Below are 20,912 nucleotides of genomic sequence, written 5' to 3'. Positions count from 1 at the left end.
CCGAGGCTAAAAATATTCCTACCCAAACAAACTCTCATAATTACTTTTCTGTCTTTGACATCAGATTCGTGGTTAGCTTCGATGTCCCGGTGCATCCCGGTCTACATGGCTTCCCCCTTTGTGCATTCTCGTAGGTGATCCCCTTGCTAGTATCTCGGTCCAAAATTCAAGGTGCATGTCCATGGAGCCTTGGCTTTATGAATGGCTTGATATCGAATGATATTCCTATTGGAAACTAAATTACCTATATAAGGTTGAATCCAAACCCAAGACAACATGTATAAGCTGACAATGTTTTAAGAGGAAGTTCATGAAAAACAATAAGAGCGGGGGCATATAGTTGAGCTGTTATAGTGTCGACGTAAATGCAAAGTAAAAAGGAAATCACCTTACGTTCGATGGAGTCACCATGATGTGGAAATAACACCGACGCGCGGTGATTGATCCACCACCCTTAGCCGAAGTCTTGTATGCTTAGACGTAGAATGGTTTTAGGCGGGGGGCATGGCTTGATTGCAATCGGTGTTATGGTCCTTCTTCACTAAACTATTTTGCCTACCCCCTACCGACCCCTTCTTCCTCTTGCTCCCCCTACCTCGGCCTCTCCCATTGTCATTACCTTGCGGTGGCTGGTACATATTTACTTGGCGTGGTCGCTGCAGATTGAATTGTTGATCTTTGCTACCACACATTGACACTTTGTTGTTGTTGTATTGTACACATTTAAATTAACACCCAAATTCGGAGGCGGAAGAAGACAAAGAAGTGATAACATCAAAGAACAGAGCGGCCCAACACCCAATTAGCAGACTTTACACCACCACCACCTCACTACCATCCACACACACCACCACTAGTCACTACACACACCACCACCACCACACAGTTAGATCACCACCGGTTAAAACACACACCACCACCGTGCACTACCGGTCCACACACACCACCACCACACACGCTAGTCACCACCGGTTGACACACACACACCACACACACACAGTGAGTCCTCACCACACACACAGCGGTCACCACCACACACACAAAACGGTCACCACCCACCACCACCACACACAACAAATCACCACCCGGTCCACATACACACACACACACACCACCACTACACGCCTCACACACACGCGACACCATTCACCACATACACGGACCAGTCCACACAACACCCACAAGAGTCCACAGTCCACACTCCCATAATCATGCAAAATGCAGAACCACATGCACGATACAACCATACACAATCACACTACCATAAACAAACCTATGATAAGAAAGAAAAAGGATCCCGGTGGATTTGAACCACCATCACGGGATGCATGAAGATGGCACTCCAACTCCCAAGAGCTCTCCCATTTTGAGCTAAAGATCCATTATGTATTTTCTAAGTTAAGTACAAAACACACCACAGACTAACCCAACAATTGTTATTAGATAAATCCATAAGCGCATCTCACAACACGGTATGTCCGCCTCCCACCATTATGTTCACAGATCACACCCCTCTTCTTCTTTAAACCACGAGACTACCATTTAAGTTATTTACACCAAAGTAGTACCAAACCTCTTACCCGTGCAATGCTCCATATCAAAATCTGAGGGTAAGAGGCACATAGCTCCACCAGATCAATTATAGTCATGCTAAAATAATAACTATTTTTTATCATTGTTTCCATGATGTCATCTAAGAAGCATACCAATTTCTAAACTAACACCTTCTTACTATTCACTTAGTTAGTATAGGACTCATGGGGAGTCTTGGGATCGCAAGAGGTGGAGAGGCCCTCCATAAAGTGCATGAGCATAAAAATTGTCCTCATGTGGCAAGGAATATCCATGTGGAGCGTTGGCAATTGCTCAAACAAAATCCTTTGAGTTACAATCAAAAGAGTCCTCCAAAACTACGGGTGGGAAAAACATCCGAACTAATGTAGTAACATCCGGACATATGAACAACTGAACTCTTTCTAATTCAAATTTGAGAACCAAAGACTACCGGTTGATACGGTTCTAACAGACATTCGACATGTTCCCCACACTAAAGGTGCACCTACTCATTGACGGACTTAGAAGGTATACTTCTAATCGATTACACATTCAGAGCCCCTTACCCGTTTTTATAGTGGGCAAGTCAAACCCTAAGAACATGACTAAACAACTAATAGTACCGACACCTTCCAATCGATTTACACGCTTTAATGTGTGTTGTGTTACTATGTGTGTGTGCTTAATGTAAAGAACATAATAACCACAATAAAATAAATTTCCCTCACCTTCAATCCATGTACATAATCACCGCTTATAATAAGCCGGACTCTTAGCATGACTCTCCATTCAGTAAATTCCCATTCCATCTACAAAACAAAGACAAACCCAAATAAAAACACATAAACCACAATGAAACAATCCAAAAAATCCAAAAATCATCCAAACTAATACTAACAATGATTATTCTCGCAAAACCAAAATCACGGGCAAATGATTTAGTGTTTGGAAACAAAAAAAGGCCTACCTGAATTGTCTTGACCGTAGGCTTTTGATGGGTTCCTTCCTCCCATGTCGGCGACCACGCTAGAAACCACCACGCATAACAGTGAAATTTGTGAAGTCCTTCTTTAGTTACGTTCGATCTAACCGAATTGGAAGCATAAAGCAAAACCCGATCTTGGAAATTTATCAAAGATACCTTACTCTGTCATCTTTGTACAACAATAACATTAAGGTAAAGTCAAATCCAATTGTCTTGACCGTGAGGCTCTTGATGGGCTCCTTCCTCGGCGACCACGCTTAGAAACAAATGGTTTTCAAACCTTCCTTAAGGTTAGAATCGGATATTTGATTGTTCCAGAACATATATCAACAACTTAACAACATAAACAAATAGGCAAAAGAAACTACACACGGGGCATAATACAATTAATTACCAACATGTTTTTCCAAACTTCTAAACCATTAGAAGAATCAAGATTTGGCATTATGCCCGGTGATAAACACCTAAATTCAATGACCATAGTTTGCCGTGAAGAAGCGGCGTGAAAAGAACAATGACCTCAAATAACTCACTCATGCCTATATGGAGAAACACCAAATCAGCACAATGTTATTTTTTTAAAGGCGAGGATCGACCTATAAACCTTTATCCTGAATAACCGAAAACAATATTAGCGATAGTAGGCCATGTGCCTAGATGATCCGAAAGGAGAGTTATCAAAGGCGGAAGCCTTTTAAATTGGGGAGAAGCGGCTACAAGTTTATTTTCCGCTTGGTTTGAGAGCGGAGCGGGGACTCAACCACGTAAAGAAGATTTCGGCATTCTTCAATTCAGAAGCTCAACGAGCTTCGCCACCTTCTCAATTCTCCATCCCGGATGTACGCTACATCGTGGCCCATGTCTCCAACCCATCAAATATATGTGTTGCATAGACAATTGTTGCTCCTCTCGAATGGGAGTTAAAACATCCAAATTAAATGGGAAAGAATTTACTCAATTTAGCAATCAGCATTTCAGGTGTTGGAACTTATTACACATACCTGTTTCACACTCTTCCTTAAAAACTCAAGCAAATCCATCCTTGCAACAACATCAAGATCAATCAGAACCTCATCTAACAACAACACCTGAAATTGGGGCTTGGCAATGGTCATAATCACTGCTGAATTAAATTTGAAAGAACATTACAAAACAGCAGTATGTACATAGAAGCATAGATTGCCACAATACTAAAGTTAAATGTTTGTAAACCACAGCCATGTTCTTGGACACCGATCATACAAACAATGTCCGCTAACACCAAAGAAAAAGAGAAGCACATCCTGAAGAAAGAAGTTAGGACATGATTTTCCATCAAATTGATGATAGCGAAGCACGCGCACCTGCCCTAGACTAACACATATGAACAGCCTCCTATTATCAACGCATCAGATGAAGTGAAAACTACTAAGATATATTTATTTAAGCCGGGTAGACAATTACATAGTCACTTGCAATGCGGCTATCATTGCTGAAATGTGAACAGAAATAATAGTCAACTTTATGTTGAATCATATTTATAAAAGAAAAGCAGGGTGGTGGTGGTGGTGGTGCGTGGTGGGAACCGACTGCCAAGGTCCAGACCTTTCCATATTAAAATAATACAGTATTTCATCACCTAAAGTGTATAACACCAAGAAAATCCCCAAACACTTGACATTTTCTCACCACCAGAAAGAAAAACCGCTAAATTAGGCATCACATAAGGAAAATAATTAACTTTTTGATAAAATACATCACACACCTCCCTCCAAGAGGAACAGAGTGTCAAGGATATCCGGATTTGTGTTTGGAAACAAAAAGGCCTACCTGAATTGTCTTGACCGTAGGCTTTTGATGGGCTCCTTCCTCCCATGTCGATGACCACGCTAGAAACCACCACGCATAACTGTGAAATTTGTCTGAAGTCCTTCTTTAGTTTCTGTTCGATCTAACCCGAATTGGAAGCATAAAGCAAAACCGATCTTGGAAAGAGTTCATGAAGAAAGGAGGGAAGTTGAAAGAACTCAGTATTAATGGTAGTTAAGTGGGTATTAATGGTATTTAAGTGGATATTAATGGCAAGGCAACACCGCGTACATGTCAATATAGGCGTGGATTTGGTTTTTGCCCTGAATTTACATAAAACTCCTTTGTCTGTGTGTTGTAATTGAAGGGTATAAATAGAAATAAAAAATTAAATGACAAAATAGTCCTTTTTAAAGACATTGAATAATATTTTTTTGTATTTAATTAGGGATATTAGGTGGTAGAAAAAAGGCTGGTCTAATTTAAAAGGCCAGGTTAATTATGGTGTATTTTACTAATAGATATATATATATATATATATATATATATATATATATATATATATATATATATTTTTTTTTTTTTTTTTGGTCTGCCCCAACACGAAAAATGGAAGGTGCCCGTAACCGAGAGCCTATTTCTGTGGGTCCGTCACTCCTCGTCAATATGTTTTATAGGTAAGAATAACAATATATAACTGAAAGAGATTGTTATTATCTTATATATAAAGCGGATACCAGATTTCCCAATTAGTTCCGTATTCCCGGTTTTATGCCAAAGTTTTAAATGGAAAGGGTACCGGAAAGTTAGACAACCACTTATTTTTTGTTCTAACTTAAAAGGATAAATTTGTAATTCTCTTATATTTAGCCGAATAATAACCCGAAACAGACACACCGCTTCGGGCACTTTACCCGCAAATAAAAAAAACAAACGCTTAACCTTCGTCTTATTATTCTAACTGTCCATCTTCTTCGCTACCAAAATAATTAATTTCCACCGCTGCTGATAATATTATTCGCTACCAAAATAATGAATCTCCACCGCTTCTGATAATATGGTGAAATGGGTTTAAGGTACTTTTTGTTTCTAATTCGGTCAGATTTTATTTTCGTTTACTTTTTTAATGCCTTAATCACTTTTCATAATCGAACTTCCCTTTTATTCCTTTTATTCCTTGCTTTAATCAAGGTTCCAATTATTTATGTTGGTTCATTTAATCTACCTTTATTATGTTGCAGGAAATTATGTGCAACGGAATCACTACTGTGCAACTTCAATACTTCAATGGAAGAGGTGAGTTCAACGAAGTTTTTCTTCTTTGTTCATAAATTCAACCTTCGATTTATCAAACTGGATTGTATCACTATCGTTTTAGATAGTGAAGCATTATCATTTGCAGTCTCATCTCTATTTTATGTTTTTCCATTTCGTTTTTGGTTCATGGAAATTCCATTGTTTGATAAATTACCTCTTTATTTATAGTGAAGCGTATCATATGCCTTATTTTTATTTAATTTTTCAGTACGAGTTGAGGTGTGAAGAGGCACAAAGTAGCTGTCTTCTTTTCTTACAGATTTTTTGAACAAAGTATGTTTCTGGACATTTAAGTATTTTTATCTAGAAACCCACACTACTGTATGGTGAGTTTTGGTGCTTTTTTTAGATATACCAAACGGGGAGACACTATACCATTTTACATGTTGTATAGTTTCGACACCAATCTAATATTTATGATTTGTTGTGTTTGTGCATCTTCTTAGAAGAACTCATTTTGGGAGAGTTTCCTAGACACAAGGTTAATAGTAGACAGTCATGGTTAGCTTTTTGTCCGCCCTTTTCTTTTTAACTTCTAATTGTTTGAAAAAAATGCCTGATAACTTTCATCCTCACTTTTATGTTTAGTTACAATTGAGTTTTGAGGCTTCACAAAACAGGATTGTTTAATATCAATCAGTTTGCGCTTCACAAAATCGGTTTGAGGCTTTTGTATTTTTGCTTCGCTGTTTTTGGGGTGTAATGGCTTTGTCAAACACAGTCATTTATTTATTAAATTTGTTTAATTACAATAGTGTCATTCAAAATGAGATTCTGGACAGTGGATCATAAATTTGCAAGTAATGATGACATAATTCTTTTTCTTACAAATAAATTAAATTCTTTTTAGATCAAAGAGTCCCACATATCTGTATAAATGAAGACCAAACGTATTCAATCTTTCTAATTTATCTTATTTTTCAAGTTTGAGCTGCTGTTAGTATATCAACATTATTCTAGATTCACTAGAAATCTTTAAGGTGAAATAAATCTTTATGAGGACCATGTGAGTTGGACAACAATGTCCAGGGTAGCTTTTTTAATTATGAATTTAGATTTTATTTACTTTTAATGGAAGAGGGACCTTTCCAATGTTTCATTTAGTTGATAATGTTGCTGGCATAGCATCAACATCACCAACGACTTTGGTTTTATTTTCTTTAACAAGCTTCCAAAACCACCCCTTTATAAGTACATTTTTCCATTCATTGTTCTCCTCAGTTTTCCATTCATTCACAACTATTCATCGATCTCTCTTTGATTCTTCTAAAATAAACAAGAGCATGTCAATTGTTGCGCCTCTTCTTTTGTTCTTTACTGTCATCTATGGCACCCTAGCTGATCCTGACATGCTCCAAGATATCTGTGTGGCTGATCCCTCCTCTGGTTGGTAACTTAATATTGTCTACTTTTCTTTCTGTAAGTTTTTGTAGTACATAATGGATTGTTTGTGGAGATTTCATGTGATTTGTGTATTTCTATGCCCAATTAGTATATTCCCCTGACTCCATCTAACCATCTAACAAGACTGATCTTCTTGATTACGAGAGCCTTTGCGAAGCTATTAAAGGTTGTCAGGGAGTTTTCCATACAGCTTCTCCTGTTACGAATGATCCTGAACAAATGGTGGAGCCAGCTGTGAATGGTACCAAGTTTGTAATTGACGCACTGCGAAAGCCGGTGTTTGTCGCGTTATGCATGCGTCTTCTATTGGTGCAGTCACTATGGATCCTAATAGAGGGGCTGATGTCGTTGTAGACGAAGTCTTCTTTGGAGTGATCTAGATTTTTGCAAGATGACCAAGCTAGGTTCATTTCCATCAGAATTTTATTATTAACTTAATCATTTTGTAAATGAAATTATTTTTATCTAACACTTTCAGTACAATTGAATATGTAGAATTGGCAAAGCAGTGGCCGAGAAGGCAGCATGGGAGATGGCAAAAGAGAAAAGAGTAGATTTGGTGGTGGTGAACCCTGTGTTGGTGGTGGGTCCATTACTTCAACCAATCGTCAACGCTAGCATCCTTCACATACTCAAGTACCTCACTGGGTCTGCTAAAACCTACGCCAACTCGGTACAGACTTACGTTCACGCGTTCTGGGGCGTGGATTTAGCTCACATACTTTCGATTCACGACTCCTACTCGAAGGTATCTATGTGCCAAGAGCTGCATCGCGACCGCAGTTGATGTTCGGAGATACCGGACAAATTCTTCCCTGAATACCCCATCCCTACCAAGTAAGTATAGTATATTAATACGTAACTATGTATGTATTTGTACGTAATTAATTACCATTCGCTATCTAGCCAATCAGATCAGAACACCATGCCCACTATTGAGTAGGGGCCAAAATATGAGTAGATAGTGTCATAGTGGCCCAAGTTCCACTGAGGCAGTAAGACTGAATCTGCAACTTTCTACGCATGCCTAATTGTGCTAATGGACAGGCTCAGGTGCTCAGCAAATTACAAACCGGCCATAAGATTACCTACTTAAGCGAAATAGACAATTGAGGGGTGTAGTAATTTATTTGTGTTAACATTTTTTTCCTTAAGATATTAGAATCTTATGGACACGTAGCAAATCCATACTTAGTATCATGCATAGCATGCTGAATTTTCCTTTTATCCACGTGTCGACTGATGTGGGTTGGTGGTGTTGGAACTATTCAGTTTCTTACGCATCGAAAGAGGGACCATTGAAGAAGTCTATAGATTCCTTTTTTCTTAAGAAAAATGCTAATCAGCTACCTTAATTAGTCATCAGTGTTTCCCCTAATTATCCTGAACAACACGTTTATATCTGTTTTTGAACATTTATATAGCCATTGTCTATTTTAGTTAGGGTCATCTTTTGATGCCTATTAAACATGGTTACATCGTGATTCTCCCCGTGACAAGCTGACCATATTTTACTAGATATTGTTTTAGATGATTGCCGAGGAATTCAGCATGTACTATGTGAATGTAGTTGTTTTGGGTTTATCTGCCACTTGATATTTAATTCATGGTTTTCAGCAAATCCGAAATTTGAAAGCGCCATGATTAAGAGAACCGCTGCTGCTCAAAAAAAATACAAGTGAATAATATGGTACAACTTCTACTGTGATATTCATTGGTGAAGTTATGAAAAACTCAGAGCGTTGTATTTACAAAGGTGAGTTGGTTTTAATTCGATGCCCTTTACCGCTTATTAGTTGGTTCCAGAATGCTATGTTAATTGTATTGATGAGTTAGGATACAATGACTTGGGTTTTCATGCTTTAGTTAATTGGTTTCTCCACGAGCATCTAAAAAAGTCAAATACCTTTTTGTTCATCATGTGTTCGTGTTGATAAATCTGACTACGTTCTTATAACTGCACTCAAGTAATTTGTAAATATGTGCAACTAATACTTTGTGGATTTGGAATGACTCAAATCTTTGTTCTTTAATTGAAATCTTTGGGTTTGGGAATTTAGTTACGCAGTTATCAAGAATATAAAAGTAATAAAACATTAGTTAGTTTGCAATCTATTCTTGAAATGGTGGTATTTTATTGGGATATTGTCTTTCTGCTCTCGTTAGGACAACTTTGATTTTTGATGTATTACCAACAGTACTACCATTGCTACCATTGCTGTCAGTTAATATACATCCTATGCTCCCAAGGATGAGGTCCTGAAGCCATTAGGTTTTAGTTTCACCAATTAATGAGGTGGAGAAGTCCGTTAAGTAGATAGCATTTCTCCGATTAAAGTTCACATCAGAGTCAACCTTGATTATATACCACAATGCCTCCAGTATGATTTTCTTGCTACCTTACGCTATTACTTCTCTGACCCTTTTAATCAAGGAGGAAGCTGGGACTGATTCTGTTCTATGATAACTTTTAGTTGACATAACGCAGTCAAAGATTATTACTCTTCCCCTTTCCGTTGTGCGGATAGAGTATGTTATGAAGTTTTCTATGATCGAACCTCTAAATTCTAATGTAACATTACCACGAATGTCTACAGCATGGTTGCCGATGTCCACCGCACATTACTTTATGGAGGCATATTTTTGTAACCTGCAGATAAGAAAAGTACAAATGGAAAACTACGGTATGGTATTTGGAACATCCTATTCTCTTTTTGATATGCTCATCAAATTTTGATATGTCTCATTGTAATAATTTGGTGGCATATGAGATATTTTTGAATCCTTTTTTTATGAAGTTGTATCTCTTGAAACATAGTTCTCTATGAAGTTTTCCCAATGTCTTTCTTGATGGAACAACAAGGGGAGGGGGCATTTCTGAGGGCAAAGAACGGTGAGGACTAGAGAACATCCTCGCTTTTCAAAGTGGATGATTTTTTCGCTTTTTGTATCAATAGTTGAGACATTCTACCATGTTCTTTATCGTATGTATGGTTGGCGTTGGTTCCGTTGGCATCATCTGTAGACCTGTCCATTACTATTTAGGTTCATATTAATTTTCTTTTAAAGATATGCTTTTTATCTTTGAGGGAAAAACATTCACGTTAGGGTTCCCGTAAGTTAGGATACCGGAGAGACAGAGAGAGAATTGTCAATGATTCGCTTCTAATTGATCTTTGTTAATTATGGAGGATAACGTTTTTGGTCTTGGCAGGCACTTGATTTGGTTCCGATGAAGATCCACGAGCAGTCCCCAATATTTTTCGGCAGCTATGATGATGTTGAAGAAATCAAAGCGCTTTATGCTGCTGAAGAAAAGAAAGCATGTTTATGCAAATCCTAAATATAGTCTTTTAACTTTCCCCATATATTCTACTTTCTTATAATACCCCTTTGTAATTTGAGGATACAATTAGTGATGAAAAGAAGAAAAAACAGTTATTAGCTTCATATTCTCGATTGGTATCATTCACTAGGAATTCTTCTTTGTGCATAGAAGCATGCATTTGATGGTCGTTTTTTTTTTGGCATTTGTCTCAAAGAATGTGTTCAAGATCCGACAACACAACGTATTACCGATCAATCACATTTAAGGATCCCCTTCTTTCAGCTTATCCACCCGAAGCCATCAATGTCAAACATTAAGCGATTCTCACTACGTAGTTCAAGAGACATCTGAGGTTTGGAACCACCATGCTCGCTAGTTGATCACGAATGGTTAAGTTTAGTGAAACAAAGCCCATATGATTTTCACTCATATACTCACTTTCAAAGTTTCAATACAAAAAAAAAAAATGAAGAAATTTCCTACTCCTTTCTAATTTAAAAAAAAAAGGTTTGGAACTAGCACCGGAAAAGAACCCGACCCATTCCATTAATAATCGCAAACAACCTATTATCTTATATATAATGCGGATACTGGATTTTCCAATTAGTTCCCGTATTCCCAGTTTTACACCAAAGTTTTTAATGGGAAGGGTACCGGAAAGTTGGACATCCACTGGTAAATCGGTAATTTACATCATTTCCCAGGACTATAAAACTCAACGCCTTCAGAAAACAGATAGAGACACCGTTTTGCGGTTTCACAATAAATAAAAAAAACCATTCATTTGTCTTCTCTGTTCATGATATTCCCAATTAAAAGCCGTTAAGATCGAAAGTTCAAATCAAACGGGCCGCGTATGTTGGTCATTTTATGTACAACAATTTTTTGCAACCATTTATAATCCAAACATTGCGTCTCCTCCGTATTCCCAAATTCTTCCCAATAAAATTTACGAGAAGTCATTGAAAATTGAAAGATTCGATTGCTCTGGTTATCCGGATCAAGGGTTCCAATTGTAAGTCGCAAATCAACTAAATATTTTCCCTTTCCACAATTTCTAGATTTTTGGATCAATCAGTAGTCTAAATTCATGCTATTGAAAAGGTAAGATATTTCCTCCTGCAGTATCTAAAAGTGGTTTTCTAAAAAAAAAAATCCCGACTCTTCACTCCTGTAGTACCAGTTCTTCTGATTTGTTTTAGAAATGTGATCTATAAGAAGTACAGTTATGCTATTTCTCATATGTTATTGCATTTGAGTAACTACAATTTGGTTGTTTGTTTTGTTTAAACTTTTGTGTTTTCTTGCAAGGTATACCACCTATGTACTTTTGCTATGAATCTTTTTTTGGGTTTTACAGTATCTAACATTGGACGCAACTATTCTCTTAAAGCGCACGAAGCAAATGTGGTGAAGAACAACAGAGTATAGCAAAAAATATCATTTTAGATAGTGAAGCGTATCATTTGTAGTCTCATATCTATTTTATGTTTTTCCATTTCGCTTTGATTCATGGAAATTCCATTGTTTGATAAATTACCTATTATATAAGATATGCCTTATCTTTATTTAATTTTTCAGTACGAGTTGAAGTGTGAAGTGTGAAGAGGAAAAAAGTAGTTGTCTTCTTTTCTTACGGATTTTTTGAACAAAGTATGTTTATGAACATTTAAGTATTTTTATCTAGAAGCCCTCTTTGCTATATGGTGAGTTTTGGTGTTTTTTTTAGATATACCAAACGGGAAGAAACTAAACCATTTTACATGTTGTATAGTTTCGACACCAATCTATTTTTTTTAAACTAAACCAGGCTTATTATATGATTTGTTGTGTTTGTGCATCTTTTCGGGAGAGTTTCCTAGAAACAAGGTTAATAGTAGACAGTCATGGTTAGCTTTTTATCCGCCATTTTATTTTTAACTTTTAATTGTTTGAAAAAAATTCCTGATCGATAACTTTCATCCTCACTTTTATGTTTAGTTACAATTGATATTTGAGGCTTCACAAAACAAGATTGTTTAATATCAATCAGTTTGCACTTCACAAAATCGGTTTGAGGCTTTTGTATGTTGGTCTTTTTTGGTTCTAAGTCTTTGTGTTTCTCGGAAAAATTTGAGTCGAAAAAGGTATGTCTTCATTCGAATTTGTTAATGATGTAAACCTTTTGATAGCTATGGGACTCGAAAGTATATATTTAATTTGTGTTTTCGGTAATGACTTTTTACGAGGTGCTTGATTGATCTGGCATTAGTCGAGACATTCAAGTTCTTTGTTGTACTAAGTCCTAATGTTGTAGTGATCTCATTTTTAAACAAGTTATTTAACTACTCTGGCATTCGTCGAGACGGTTAAGTAGTTAGGTTAATCAATGAGAAGTATATTGTTTTAAATTTTCAGGTTATGACATGTTTTATATTTATATAATGTCGAAAATATAGAGGAGACTCTGTCGAAATTTTTCAGAAAAGTCACGTACTTTAGGTATATAATTGTACGAGTTTTGGGGCGTTGAACTTGAAAGTATATATTTAATATGTGTTTTCGGTAGTGGCTTTGGACGAGGTGCTTGGATGATCTGTACCAGTTTTGCATACTGACCTTAATCTCCAAGTTAGTGCATTTCGTTTAATTTTATTTTATTTCATTTTTGTGTTTGTTCATGTGTTTCGACGAACAACAGAGTCGGCCAATCAGGTGTACACAACGAATGATTGATACTCGAAGAAGACATATTCATAGTAGGTCCCAGTCTTAGTATTTCCTTCTTGCATGTGTAAGTGTGATGTAGTTTTAATTTTTTTTGCACTACTATAAAAAAAAAAACTAATTTTTTGTACTACTTTTTTTTCCTAGATTGAAAATTTCTTCAAAAATGGAATCAAACGATGGGAAATTATATCTATGCCGAAAAAGATAAAGCATGATATAGAAGACAGAATAAGTAGTTTACCTGATAATGTTCTTCACAAATTTTCACCTTAGTAGATACAAAATACGCTGTGCAAATGAGCATTTTTGGTTTGGGCTGAGTGTGCACAATGGATCACACTTTTAATGCCTCTGAACTCCTTCATTATGCACTCTGTCAGAGTACTAAATGTGGAGTTGGGTGATAATAGCATTTTCAGAATGGGAACCACTAACCAATGCAAGAATTGATCAAAGGATTGTCCGACTAACGACAGGGTGAAATAGATGTAATTCAGCGATGCGACTAGCATCCATAGTTTCTTTTTTTTTCCGCCTCCATACAGATGATTTGAAAAAAACACTACTCCGTCATTTGAATCATTCAATCTCTATACACATGAAATGAGATCTACAATATATTGAAAGTTTTTAAATGGTAATTTTGCCACATAGACATCTTCCAGAAAGTTTTTACTTACACATTTAATTCACTTCACATATTATATCCGACTTAATAGCTCTATAAAACAACTATCAATATAGGCCAATGTATTTTTTCTAATTGTTTCTCAATGTGATAATTTCTTTATAAAAAAAAAAAAAAAAAACATTTGTTAGCTAGCTACAACTTCTTTCTCTATCCAAGCTACCTGCTTATTTAAACCAACCAAAATATATTATATTTAAAGTTTTTAAATTGTAATCTTGCCACAAAGCCATCTTCCGAAAATCTTTTATTTACACATTCAATTCACTCCACATATTATATCCGCCTTAATTGTTTCCAATGTATATAGAACAAATATATCCACATATTATAATAGATCTATGTATATAACAAATATTTACAGTGTCCAATGTATTTTTCATAATTGTTTCTCAATGTGATCGTTTCTAAATAAATAAATAAATTGTTTTTGTTAGATAGCTATAATTTATTTCTCTGTCCAACCTACCTACTTATTTAAACCGATCAAAATATTTAAAACGACAAAAAAAGAGCTGGTGGATTCGCTAGATCATTATGAAGTCAATGATAAAAAAAAAGGTTATTCTTCTTGCATTTTTTTTAGATATTTTATTCTCCAGTGTAAAATAACAATTATGTTGCACACCATAATATAATATTCTTATATCTTACAGATAGTATATTCATATGAATCCAACAATGTTCCTCAATCACATATAAATGCTCGACAAGATAATTACACAACCAACAACACAAATGTTGATGAAATACCTATTTTTTTTGATAAATTAGTTTGTGGCATATGTACTGATTTTGACTAAATTACAGGCGGTTAAATACCTCTTCAAATATATTTTTAGCACCATGGCAGAGGGCAAAGATAAAGCAAATCGGACAAAGAACACAACTAGCGTATTGAAGTGTTCTTTTCTTATTTAAGTTTTTTGTCAGACCTCGACCTGTATTAATCTAAAACATATTACATAATATATCCATTTAAACAAATGTAGTATGTTAATTTTCTAATTTACATGCATTCATTCTTTTGATTTTCTCCACCACAATTTCCTTTCCTAGAACGTGCAACGCACGTACCCGTTTACTAGTTCCAATAATAATAATAATGTATCAACTGTCTTCTGCTGCGGTGACCATGCATGTATAAGAAAGGTCCGTTTCTTTCAAACAATTTAACGACGATAGTATTAAAATTTTCCCCAACCACACGTGCAGAATTCTATAATTAATTTCCAGATTCTTTGTTCGTGCAAACCAGATCTTATTATTATCGAAAAAAAAAATGAGTTGGGGAGAACTTCTTAGAGTGGACCCACAAGAACTTAAGTTCCCATGTAAGTTTTTTTCAAGTAGAAAATTTTATTCTTTTTGAAGTTTTTTTAATTTGTCGTTTGTTTTGGTGAAGTGGAATTGAAGAAACAGGTTTCATGTTCGCTTCAGTTGTCTAATAACACTGAAAACTACATTGCTTTTAAGGTAATAATCTTCAATAACGAACTTATTACTTATTTAATTTTGCTGTAATTTGAATGTGGACAAGGGAATGTAGGTCAAGACTACAAATCCGAAAAAGTATTGTGTTCGGCCCAATACTGGAATTGTACTGCCTCGTTCCACTTCTGATGTTACAGGTCTGCTTTTTCTACTTCAATTTATTTGCTTACAAATAGGAAAAAAAATGTTGCTTGCCACTGAAGAATGTTGGTTTATTAGTTACAATGCAAGCACAGCGTGAGTTTCCATCTGACATGCAATGTAAGGACAAGTTCCTCTTACAAAGTGTGACTGCAAGTCCAGGAACCACCCCGAAAGATATTAATGCCGATATGGTATTTGACTATGTACCACAAACTTGTGTTTCAAATTTATTTTGATTTTGTTTGGTTTGACGTTTGGTGATGTTATTCATTTGCTGAAATGGGATTGGGTAGTTTAACAAGGAATCGGGGAATCTTGTGGAAGAGTGCAAGTTGCGAGTTATTTATGTTTCTCCACCTCAACCTCCATCGCCAGTACCTGAAGGATCTGAGGAGGGTTCCTCACCAAGGGGATCAGTATCAGAGAATGGGAACTTTAGTACTTCTGATTCTGCGTTTGTGAGTACTTGACTCGAATATATATTTAAATCTATTCAATACTTTGTTATATAAGAATATGATCAGTACTTGGCTAACTGTATAGTACTCACAGGTTCCGAGAATATATGGCGATTCACAAGAACAATCTTCGGAGGTAAGTTATGATTAATATTTCTGTCGTTTCTGTTCCTTAACATGACAGTTGCCTAATTTTACTGTTCACATGCATCTGTTTTGTGGGGTCTATGTTTATTGTTTACTAAATGTTGGTAGTAAGACTAGTACTTTTAACATTTTGAAAGCGTAGATTATATGTTACCCATCCATGAATACATACATATGAAGAAGATGACTATTCTAGGTAGGGTGTGCTAGATACAAAGACTTGAAAGCTTTACGAATTAATTGGTCTTTTTTTTTTATGCGTTTCAGAACCCCATTCGACATTTTGACTTTGGCAAGATCCTTGATAGGCTTCTTTTTGAAAGGGAATTGATCTACATTCATTAACACGACCGTAAAATATTGCAATGAGTTGTATACACTGACACGCTTTGCTTTTTATGACGGGCACAACCTTAAACTCTGAATAGAGTGCTCCAACTTGGCAAGAGAATGGTGCCTCAGTTTGATGCAATGCCCACTGACAATTGATGTAGTGCATGATTAAAGTAATGCTACATTAGATTTTGAATATCCTTCGACATTATAGTGGTCATCTTCTTGATGACTCACCAGCCATCTCTTTCACCGTGATTTGAAGTCTAGAACTAAAGAGGATAGAAGGAGACTGGACTTGAGATGTTGGTTGTACAGTTGAACACCAGGCATAATTTTTATCCTTCCGTTTTTAGGACATACTTGTAGATTGATATTTAAGGTATCTTATTTTCTATAAAACTATGGGTATTTAGTTCAAAGATTACATTTTCAATTTTCAGGCAAACTCCCTTATATCGAAGCTTACTGAGGAGAAAACTTCTGCCATCCAACAGGCTAACAAACTGCGTCAGGAGCTGGTGAGAAGTTCTTATACAGTTTTGATAAGTTTGTAGTTTTTGCTGACTTTGGTCTGCCATTTTTCTTATTTCCGTTTAATATTATTATATTCCGATAATAAATTAATATTTCTATATCGAGGTTTGTATGCTTTTCCCTTTAAAAAAAAAAATTAGAGTTTTGATTTTAAACATGAGAAGGTTGTGTTTTACTAAAGGTCTTGAACTTTTAAGATAACGTGTAAGTAGGCATATCAGCACCTTTCCTTTCTTGTGTCAGGCTCTTTGGGGACGAGAAAGTAGTTGAGGCCTCAAGTGTTTGTCTTTTGTGGTTTAATTATTTTTTCCTTAATTTGGTCCAACATACTTCGTCATATGGTTATGAAAATAAAGTGCTTCACGGTACGTCAAAAAATCTACTGCTTAAAAAATGATGCCTTTTTTGTCCCATACCTGTGGGCTGCATAGTATTTAATTGTTTCTTTAGTTTTGATTTCGTCATTACTCAGCGTAGGATGCTATAGCTTATTCTGGTATATCTTCATTCTACACCAGCAGCATTTGTTAAGTAGTGACACCTGTTAACCTCCCTCTTACCTGGTGTCATGGTGCGGAGATCTCCCAATCTCCAAAAATTTCCAGTTCAGAAGAATGAAAGGGAAAAATAGTGTTTGAGCATATACCCTTACTCCCATGTCATAGTCTTGGCAGTTATCAGTCAGCACCAGAACTTATTGTTGTACTGAAAATAGCTAATCTGTGCATCAGAAGACATAATCTAACTAGTGTGAAACTCAGGGTGCAACTAAAGAGCACTGCAGTGCAAACGTATGCAGTTAATATCGGTTTTCAGACCTAATCGGTCAATGGCAAGGATCGGATGATTTAATATGGTGGAGCCTTGTTTTTACACTCTTTTCTACTCTCTTAGTGGCAAGGGTCGGATGATGGAACTGAAAGTTCACATTGATTAACTTGTATCCCAATTTAAGAAAAAGACCTTTAGAGTTTAGACTGAAAGCTTTAAGAGTATGAGACACATGTCTATCATTTTTTATTTATTTTTAGTTAGAACTTATTCCCTAATAGGATACTCCCTCAAATCCCCTTTTTCTTCGGAGAAAGGTGGGGAACGAACCGGCAAACCCAAAACCTTGCGCCCAACCTCCCAAGTCTTGACCAGTTGGCCACTGGACACCTTCATGTCTATTAAATTTGCTTACAATGAAATATGGACACATACCCTCTCTTTTCTGTTTTTTGATAAAGGCTCCTCTCTCTCCTTTCTCACCTCGTCTCTCTCATCTCATCTCCTCTCGGATGAACGTAAGAAATAACCAGAGACTTTCTTTCATTTGATTACATCTTTCTCTTTGAAATAAGAATAAACATTTTTATCTTCATCTTTTTGTTAAGATACAAGAAAAGCGGCTGGATGTCAAAGTGAGTATTGACTCTCTGAAAATTGGTTATTGGGAGGGGAGATGATTAATGTGGGGCAGTTTGAATGAGTTGCTTACAATACTTTAGTTCAAAGTTAAGAAATTGCAATAAACAATTGATAAGTTAACAAGTATTGTTCCCATTTTTTGGACTCTGATTTGTCAGTGATCAGATTTTGATAGGGTAGTGCGAGAAAGCGGTCGTCTTGGTGATAAATCGGCTAGATGACCTGATCAATTCAGGCACTGAGAAAAGACTGAGAAAGTGTGAAAAACTTCGTCACGTTAGTGCCGATCGCCGATGCATCAGCAATTTTATCCGATATTAGCGGCTTGGTGCAAACGTCAACCCTAGAGGCCAAGGATTAAGGTTGAACTCTGATTAGGAGGACCTTCTCGTGTATACTCCAAAATCACTGCAATATCCATCTTTTAGTCTAGGATTTCTTCAGTTAGTTTTTTTTCGGTTTGCCAGTCACTTATTTAAATATTCTTTTAAATTTCCCACTAATGGGATTTTAGAGATCAGGACTGAGGACATCTAACTACATTAATAAGAGAGAGAGAGGGTGAATAGTGTAATTTCAGACGGCTCCTACTTGAAATTACGAAATTCCCCCTCTGTTTTACAAGCAATTGTGAAATTACCTATGAGCTTTATATAAAAACACTAGCCTCATGCCATGTTCCTAGGCACATGGAACAATTCCAACGTGGGTGAGCCCCACCACTTTTTTTTTTTACAATCGAAATGGAATTATTATTTTGCTCTCATATGTAAACCTTTTTCTAACACAGGACTCCACCACACCGACATGTTTGACAGGAACCAAATTTTGCCCCTCAAAAAGACAAAAATGAAATAAACTAGATAACTGCTAAGCAGTGGGGGCATGAGCGGAGGGTGGAGAAGAGAGAGGGAGAGATGGGTTTGTGGGTGGGGGGAGAGAGAGAGTTAGGGTTTGGTTGAGAGGGAGAGGGAGAGGAAAGGAAGGAGGGAGAGAGAGGGATAGGTGAGGACAGACAAACAGAAACCAACCAATTTAGTTTTTGTCCGCATAACCCCCCCCCCGTTTCTGCTCAGATCGTTCACTTCACTCACTTGAAAAAACGAAATAAACTGCAAAAATTACGATTTTGCTCCTGTGATGTACACGAATTTACTGTTCATCGACCCTCACATTTTTCTATATAGTAAGATGTAGTTGGGCTTTTTTTATGGGCGGAACGAAAAAACTGATTGGTTTTAATTTTAGCTTGATGGGCTTTACCAGAAACAGGCTGGGTACACGTTCAATTGAACGTGCAAGTGTACTAGTATTTGTAAATTCCACTGTCAGGTCTGCCGTCCATTGAATTTGTTTCCAGTCATTCTGAACTGCTGAACTGGGGTTACTGACCAGGATATTTGCAAGTCCAAGACTGTAGACTAGTAAATCCTTTTCGGCTTGGGTCAGCTATTTTTATGCGCTTACAAACTATAGAACACATTTTTGAGATGTTTCCTACTTTCCTTGGAGGCTTTCTGTTATATAAGAAGTTCTACAGTATATTGGTCTGAGTCATCTGTTGGCCACCAAGGGTCCAGAATGACTTCAATGCTTGTGATATTCAAGTTATCTAAGAGCCCCCTCCTCCCTCCCCAACACACACACCACCCTAACATCACAGTATGTGAATATTCAATTTTACCGTACCAATAACTTGTTCTCCAGGTGTTAACTGTTTTGATTTCTGTTTTAAGGAATAATGACTGATTGACATGGTACGGTGCAGGAATTGATGAAGCATGAAAGCAACAAAAGCCGTGGTGGTCTCTCATTCCTTTTTTTCGTGCTGGTTGGCTTGTTTGGAATCCTTCTAGGGTATATTTTAAAGAAAACATGACCAGGTGACCAATTTTTGGATTTGATCCTTTGCGTTGTTTTCTCTCATCTTCATCCACCACCATGGAAAAAAGAGGAGTAAACAAAAGAGTTGTAATTTATTTCGTTCTGCTTGTTGATTGAGAAGGAATGTCTTTATCAAAAAAAATGATTGAGAAGGAATGTAATCTTGGTTGATGGGTTTGTAATTGTTGAAACAGGAATTCTTTGGTAGTACTTCTCCTGCTTTGTAATGCAATCCACTATGATCTTTTGTTATATTCTTGTGTTGTGCTCTTACGGTTTGAGGTTGTTTGTTACTGCTCTGATCCTGACAGATGTGTTGGGAAAATCGGAAGTATGCCTGTTGAGTATTTTTGGTAGGACTAATAATTGGATGCATTGAATGCATGTAATAGTTTGCACGCTATGTGCATTTATCGTGCAGTCATGATATTTCGACGAAGTTTATTAAAGCGTTTGGGAAGTAAAAGCAGAAAGTGGTTTAATTTTTCCAATGATCGTGCAGTAGAATTTACAGTAGCTCAAGTGGTTCGTATAATCGTATGTACTACGTAGTATGCTGTATGCACCTTGCTCAACCGAGAAAAGTAGATTCCCTTACCTGGAGGCAGAATTACAAAGAGATTTATATTAAAACTTTAAATGAAGTACATATCTCCCCTAAAACTGAATTCATTCAAATCACTGGAGGTTGCTCATTTTTAAGTGATGCCATTTTCAGATAGCTGGAAA

The 20,912-nt window shown here is 36.5% G+C and overlaps 1 protein-coding gene and 2 long non-coding RNA genes across 6 annotated transcripts; all 3 read left to right on the top strand.

Moving 5' to 3' along the window:
* The first annotated feature begins 5,255 nt into the window (after positions 1-5,255).
* LOC147512993 (uncharacterized) lies at positions 5,256-7,306 on the top strand. Its single transcript, XR_015215165.1, has 3 exons — positions 5,256-5,403; positions 5,569-5,623; positions 7,195-7,306. It is a non-coding gene; the product is annotated as an uncharacterized LOC147512993 (long non-coding RNA).
* Positions 7,307-7,840: 534 nt separating this feature from the next.
* On the top strand, positions 7,841-9,733 carry LOC147512992 (uncharacterized). The gene is made up of 3 exons (XR_015215163.1): positions 7,841-7,885; positions 8,666-8,804; positions 9,646-9,733. It is a non-coding gene; the product is annotated as an uncharacterized LOC147512992 (long non-coding RNA).
* A 5,134-nt stretch (positions 9,734-14,867) lies between these two features.
* LOC147512991 (vesicle-associated protein 1-2-like) lies at positions 14,868-20,435 on the top strand. Of its 4 annotated transcripts, none has more exons than XM_086595969.1 (9): positions 14,868-14,925; positions 15,032-15,107; positions 15,179-15,249; positions 15,323-15,404; positions 15,487-15,602; positions 15,705-15,869; positions 15,964-16,005; positions 16,793-16,870; positions 20,068-20,435. In XM_086595969.1, exons 2-9 carry the CDS (start codon positions 15,056-15,058, stop codon positions 20,176-20,178), a joined length of 717 nt encoding a protein of 238 aa, XP_086452095.1. In that variant the 5' UTR covers positions 14,868-14,925; positions 15,032-15,055; the 3' UTR covers positions 20,179-20,435. The 4 variants fall into 4 exon arrangements, with proteins under 4 accessions (XP_086452095.1, XP_086452094.1, XP_086452096.1 ...); XM_086595968.1 differs by having other exon boundaries at positions 15,955-16,005; XM_086595970.1 differs by lacking the exons at positions 16,793-16,870; positions 20,068-20,435 and adding an exon at positions 16,284-16,701 and having other exon boundaries at positions 14,868-15,107; positions 15,955-16,005.
* Positions 20,436-20,912: the final 477 nt, after the last annotated feature.

Source organism: Coptis chinensis, chromosome 3, assembly GCF_015680905.1.
Source record: "Coptis chinensis isolate HL-2020 chromosome 3, ASM1568090v1, whole genome shotgun sequence".
NCBI classification, from domain to species: domain Eukaryota; kingdom Viridiplantae; phylum Streptophyta; class Magnoliopsida; order Ranunculales; family Ranunculaceae; genus Coptis; species Coptis chinensis.
This window is presented reverse-complemented; position numbering and strand designations above follow the sequence as displayed.

Bases quoted from the DNA above. Each gene is read 5' to 3' on its own strand.
- LOC147512991 (XM_086595968.1), top strand. From the start codon at position 15,056: ATGAGTTGGGGAGAACTTCTTAGAGTGGACCCACAAGAACTTAAGTTC. The intron at 15,405-15,486 runs GTCTGCTTTTTC...TTGGTTTATTAG, and splicing joins TTCCACTTCTGATGTTACAG to TTACAATGCAAGCACAGCGT. The intron at 16,006-16,792 runs GTAAGTTATGAT...TTCAATTTTCAG, and splicing joins CACAAGAACAATCTTCGGAG to GCAAACTCCCTTATATCGAA.